At 39.0% G+C, this 6449-nt stretch overlaps 1 protein-coding gene across 1 annotated transcript in view; it reads left to right on the plus strand.

Annotated features, from left to right (window-relative positions):
- The window catches only part of NELL1 (neural EGFL like 1), a 416591-nt gene that overhangs the window by 197838 nt on the left and 212304 nt on the right, over positions 1 to 6449 (plus strand). Inside the window, exons 8-9 of the mRNA XM_047823242.1 lie at positions 3237 to 3371; positions 4311 to 4413. Coding sequence (XP_047679198.1) covers positions 3237 to 3371; positions 4311 to 4413 — 238 coding nt within the window. The remainder of the gene's footprint in view (positions 1 to 3236; positions 3372 to 4310; positions 4414 to 6449) is intronic.

The raw sequence follows: 6449 nt of genomic DNA on the forward strand, positions 1-6449 counted from the left end.
AGGATTAACCTTTTTCCAGGTAGAGAAGGTACAGGGAAGCTGTCTTCTGTCATTTTCCCTAAGCCATCCACAAGAGACCACCAGTCCCTGGCTTCCTCTGGGGCTACCCCATTGCTGGGCCAGGAATATTGTGGCTTGCTCTTTCTTGCATCCCACCTGTGCTGGAATCACATTCAGCCTCCAAGCTCAGGAAGAAGAGAACACTGGAGACTGGGAATTTCTTCATTACTTCTGTTTCAGTCTTTGGCAAATCTGTTTATGCAAACCAAGCAGCACTTGGAATAGCATTTCAGCTTGTAACATATTTAATTTTGAGGTTTTCATTGTTTTGAGAAACTCAATAGTGATTATTTTTTTAGTGAAGCTTAAACGTTTAACACAGTGAAATATTTTTTCCCTTCCATTTAACAAATGCCAAATAGTATTTCAAAGAAAAAAAAAAGCACAACTAATGTACTCCAATCCATTCACTGACCTCTTACGTGAAAAAGACCTCTGATGTCTGTCTGTGAATGTGCAGAGTTAAGAATAAATGATTCTGTCCATGGTTGCTTAGATAAATGCATGAACAAAGGTAAGACTGAATAGAGATGTGGATTTGCTACTGAATCTATTTTGGATCTGTAGACATTCTTGGAGAAAATGGCAGGTAGTGTGGAAATAGCTTTTGAAAATGACTTTGTGTAAATTCAGCATGCTAATACCAGTGACAGAAATTGTAATTCATTTTTTGATTCAGAGTTGTTTTCTCCTTTATTGTTCCAGTATTTAGCAGGGTTGGGGGAAAGGAAGGTAAAGTTAAATGCCTTTGAAAAATTAGCTTTTTGCCTTATTAGTCTTTGCTTTTGTGTCTATCTCCTGCACTCTTATTATAGAGATAAGGGCTCTTCAGTGTTGTCAAAAAGTCTAAATATGTTAGAAAAGCAAAGACAGAGTTCAGAAGGGAAGCATTTGCCCTGAGAATAGCTTCCATTATATTAAAACCAAGGTTTTCTTGATACTGACTTTTGTAGGTGAGCATAGCTCAGTTTTGTTGGACAGTATGGGAAATTGACAATACTGCCTTTAGGCACATTCCTGGGTGTTCAGGAAACTTGAGCAGTCACAGAATTGCCTTTTGGGTTATTTAGTCTTTAAGGTTTCTTGGAGTGATACAGGCACTAGATTGTTCCAGGTTTTCAGAGTGAGGCTCATTTCTTCTCACAGATAACCCATTCTCAGCCAGTTTTAGTAAGGATGCAGGTCTAGCTGCTCACTTTTTCAACCCCAAGTCATCCATCAATCACTGCCTTTTGTAGGAACTATGGGGGCTTTAGAAATGAAGTAAAGGTGATGTGTGATAAGTTGTCATTTCTTATTATCTCTCACCTATATGTGGTTTTACTCACTTGACCTCACCAAACTCTAAGAAGTGTATTTAATGTGTTTCCTAAAGAATTCCCAAAGAGCTTAATTATGATAGATTCCAGAAACTCTAATTAGGCTAGAGATTTAAATGTAATCTGAATTTTTGGAAGATTGTGAATACTGGAGGGGTCACAGGAAGCTAGTATTTCAGGCATAGTTAGCTCTGTTTCTTCAGGGGTGATTTTGGTGCATGCAATTTGTCTAGCATCCTATTTGCTTTTTTCCCTGCCCATTGGAACTGCCTACAAAAGGCAGAAGGAACAAGTTTTCTTGAGAGATTCTAAAATTTTGGAGAAGGAGAATGAAGTAAATGACAACAAAGTTTGGAATTCCATTTCAATTCCATTTGTAGAGAGTAGTGCTCAGTGGTGCTGGTGGGAGTAAATGAGAGGAGCATCTATGGAATGGAACCATAATTAGTACAGAAAGATGTTGGGAGTCATTATTATCCAGGTTCAACCATTATATCTAAAATACTGGCTTGAAACGGTCTTACTTGGCTCAGAGATTGGCACGATCATCTATATAGGGAAAATACTCAAGACATGGAGGTGTAAGTATGGTTGAGAAGGAAAAGAGAAACTACTTGAAATTTTACGATGTAGTGTTTGTTTTAGTATATATGCTGCTGAAGGGAGTACAAAAGTAGCGTTTGTTTTGCAATCAAAGTAGTCTCTAAAGAAAAGGGGGAAATGGTAATAATGCTATCAGATTGAGTTCCACTTGAGTATGTGTGAGATTATACCAAAGTTCAATTTTTTCGTACCGTATGTTTGAAGGCAACTGGAGTAGGCTGCATGGAAAGTGATCAAAAGAGGATTGGACTCTTCTCATGATGAGCTCTTCAGTGAACCTGGTGGTGCTGCATGTGGTCAAGAGCAGGTGTGAAGACAGGATAACCTCAAATGTTTGAAGAGAGTAGATTGCTTAGGACAAGTTACGGAGCAAAACTAGGTCAAACAGAAAAAGCGAGGAGAGATTTCATAGTTCACACCAAGAAAGGATGTTTCAAGCATCCAGAGCTAACCCAAAAAAGGTTTTGAAAGATAACGTCCTGCCACTGTAGATGTGCAAAGAGAGGCTGGTGAATCACTGCAAGGGGTTACTTGTCATGATGTTCAAGCTTGAAAACTATTTTCGGATCAGAGATTCTAAGATTCTGTGATTGCTGGTAATAGTTGGGTGACCTAGGAAAATGAAAAAAAGTTTTTCTACAGAATCCAAACCTCACCTGGGGGTTTGGTTGCCTGTCTTCACCTTTGAACACCAACGTGGATTCCTTGGATGTTCGTCCTGGGGGATCCTGGGCTGGGGAGAAACTATATCCTTGTATGAATTTCCCTTTTCCTTGCCCCAGCTCCCAGTAATTTCTCATAAGAGAGGAAGCAGTGATTTCCCAGCCTAAAAACTGACACTCTAGTGTGTGAACACGGAGAAAATGATGGGAGATTCATGTAAGTGCTTCGGAGTTCCTGATTAGATCTCCGGTAAACATTATAATGAGTCCTTGAGAATACATTCATTATGAGTGTTTCTGTGTGGGCTTGAGCTGAAAGCACATATGTTTATGTACACCCATGAGGTCCCTGAGATACAGTTTAATGTCTCATTTGGTACTCATCAGACCATAGTAGCCAATATGTCTTCAATTTAGAATGATTCTACCTCATGTTTAAAAAAAAAAAAAAAGAATCTGGCTAAGAGTAAGTCAGCTGCTCTGAGCATTTTTTCTTTCTCCTACTTGGCTTGTATTTTTCTTGTCGCTATTAGCTTTGTTAGGACAATGCAAATGAAATAAAGAAATTACACCAAGTTATTCTTCTTTGCAGTTAAATTACGCAGAGACGAGACTTAATCAATTGGAAAACTGTCATTGTGAGAAGACGTGTCAAGTGAGTGGACTTCTCTATAGAGACCAAGACTCCTGGGTTGATGGCGATCACTGCAGGAACTGCACATGCAAAGTAAGCCTCTTTGTAAAAAAAAAAATACCGTTTTAAGGGAGCATTTTCACTAGTGATTGTGTAATCTGGTCTTGTACTATATGATGCCGACTCTGAGAAGTATGTATGATCTTTTTTCTAAGCTTCTACTTAGCAATCTGAACAATTTTGAAGGGAACCTGGAAAAGTGTCATGTCCTATACAAATACTTGGAAATTACAGTGTGCTTCAATTTGACAACACAGTCTAGTACAATCTAACGTTGTTGCTAACAAACTTACTGTTTGGAGTTTGAGGATTAGATTATCAAAGGGAGGAAGGGACTCTGATTTTCAAGCAGCCTAGCTTTTTAGTCGTTCACAACTTCACAACTTTTCTGTGCTAGAAAAAAATTTAAGAGGAGAGTATAATTAGTTTCTAGATGTTTTTATTATATTTTAGAAGGTGTCCTTCATCTGTTTCAGAGACTTACAAGACTGCCCTGACTTTCAGGGTATCTGTCATTTGTATACTCCATCTGTTTTAGAGAATTCATGAGTACCCCCAAAATTAGTATGTAAACTCTGTGCAGTTGAAATTATTTGATAAATATCTGAAGAATGCCACTGTTTGGGAAAATACATAATGGATTGTTAGAGCCTCCACAATGATTGACAGGGTCTGCAAAAGGTGTCATTTATGTTCTTGTAAAAATAGGCTTTTGTTTTCTGCCTAATCTGCTTAGCCCACACGGGCAGATGGAATGAAGCCAGTGATGTATATCAGAAAAGTAATTGAGGTGGCACAGATTCATTTGGGTTGGAGAAAATACTTCATTTGTGATCTTGGAGTAGACTGGCAATTCCTCCCACTGCTTCTCTTTCCCTGATGAGGTTTCTGGGATGAGATGTGAGCTTCTTCCACAAAGGGAACTTTGAAAGGGCACTTCTGAGATTCCTTTCCCTGTCCTTCCTTCCTCAGAGTGGTGCTGTCGAATGTCGAAGGATGTCCTGTCCCCCTCTCAATTGCTCCCCAGACTCCCTCCCCGTGCACATTGCTGGCCAGTGTTGTAAGGTCTGCCGACGTAAGTACTGACTGAGGGTCGGAGTGGTCCTGTGTAGCTGATGAACATTGATCCCATGAAGTACCAGAAGTTGATACTATATGTATGACAAGAAGAGCTTCTATATTTTAATCAGCTGTGATGTGCAGATACTTTACATAGGTTTTTTTTTTCTTTTTTAATCCTCATATCAACTCTAATTACTATTCTTCCCATTCTCTGTAGAAGGAACTGGTATTTGAAGGGATTAAGATTAAGGACTTGTCTAGGGTCAAACAACTGGTAATGGGTTGTGTTGATCTGTAAAGTCGCAACTGCAAAGCTCCACACAATTTTGTCTCTCTCATTCTTTTTTTTTTTTTATTATTTTTAAAAATTTTGTTTATTTTTGAGAGAGCGAGCGAGCATGAGTGGGGAAGGGCAGAGAGAGAGGGAGACACAGAATTCAAAACAGGCTCCAGGCTCTGAGGTGTCAGCATAGAGCCCAGCATGGGGCTTGAACCCATGAACTGTGAGATCATGACTTGGGCCCCAGTCAGATGCTTAACCAACTGAGCCACACAGGCACCCCTGGTCTCTCTCATTCTGAATGGTGAAGTTGAGGGCCAGATTCGATGTTTAGGCTTTCTGAGGTCTTGGCCAGATTTCCTGTTACTGAAATGCCTTGTTAGAAATGTTGGGATCAACTTCAGTTAAAATATTGACACAGATTCCTTCAAAGTTGATTTGTCCAAGTTAAAGGATTTAAAAATTCTTACTGTTTTGCCAAGGTCACTTATTTCAGATGAAATAGTGAAATGAGCCTGGAGACCAGCAGTAAGAGTAAAAGCTGTCATTTAGAATGCTTGGTATTTGCCAGTTACTATGTAGATGCTTCAATTCTGTTAGCTTATTGACTCCTTACTGCAGTCTTTTTGGGTGAGGATTATTACTCCTGTTTCATAGGAAGCTTAGGGAGGTTAACTTAACCAAGGCTGCAGGCTTGGTAAGTGACAGCGGTGAAATGTGTAACTAGTGATGCCTGACTGAAAGGCCCATTGTCTTTTCATCCAACTATAGGGTCTTCCGTAGCAAGAGTTTAGGTTAGATGCGTGGCATCCTCTGGGTAACACTCACGGTTGTTTCTCTATTAAAAATACCAGTATCATGGGTCTTCAAAACATAGTGGTCTAGCTTTTTGCCAAGAACAGCCTGTCTCCTAATTTGACAGTGGAGATGGGGATAGCTGGTTTGGTTACAGCAGCCCAAACCTTTCTTGCACTTTTTTCAAAAGGGACTTTGCAATATTCTTCCTCTTTATGGTTGGCACAGTATACCTATTACTGTGGAAGGTGGTCCTTGGAGTTAATCTAAAAAGAGGGATTTTCTTTTTATTTTGAGCACCTTTGGAAGTCTTGTCTGGCCATACAGGTAGCTTAGGTGCCAAGATGCTAAAATGATACTTTGCTCCCGTGAGGGAAATTTAGGTAGGTATGGATTCTTTTTTTTCAATTTTGATATTCTGTATAACAGCAGAGGGTGAGGGTGAAACACTACTGGGAATTTGTTTAAAAATATGACATACTTTTAGTCTATTATTTTGAGTTTTTTTGGATAGATCTGTGAATACAGTCTCGTGGAAGTGGTTGGACATGGGAGTAGATGAGTCCTTCGGCTGTTTGGTGTTTTAACCTTTTGATTTTCTAATTATAAAAGCAATGTATTTATTGTGTAACATTTGAAATCACAGAGAAGAGTAAAGATGATGGAGAAATCTCATGATACCACCATTTGGAAATAGTCAGTCTTGAAATTTCAGTGAATTTCATTTTTTTCTTCCCATCTTATGTGTGGTTGAGATCTTACTGTGTAGATAATTTTTATCCCACTTCGTTGACTTACTATTATCACTTAAGTGTATCCCTGTGCTTTAAAGAACACTGTATACACTTCATTTTAATTAGCTTCATGTCATTCCAATGTTGGGCTGTTGCTTGCATGACTTGCTTAACCATTCCCCAATCATTGGATATCTAGATTTCCCACTTTTCACTATTATCAATTACTCTTCAGAAATG

This window comes from Prionailurus viverrinus, chromosome D1 (genome assembly GCF_022837055.1).
Source record: "Prionailurus viverrinus isolate Anna chromosome D1, UM_Priviv_1.0, whole genome shotgun sequence".
Taxonomy (NCBI): Eukaryota; Metazoa; Chordata; class Mammalia; order Carnivora; family Felidae; genus Prionailurus; species Prionailurus viverrinus.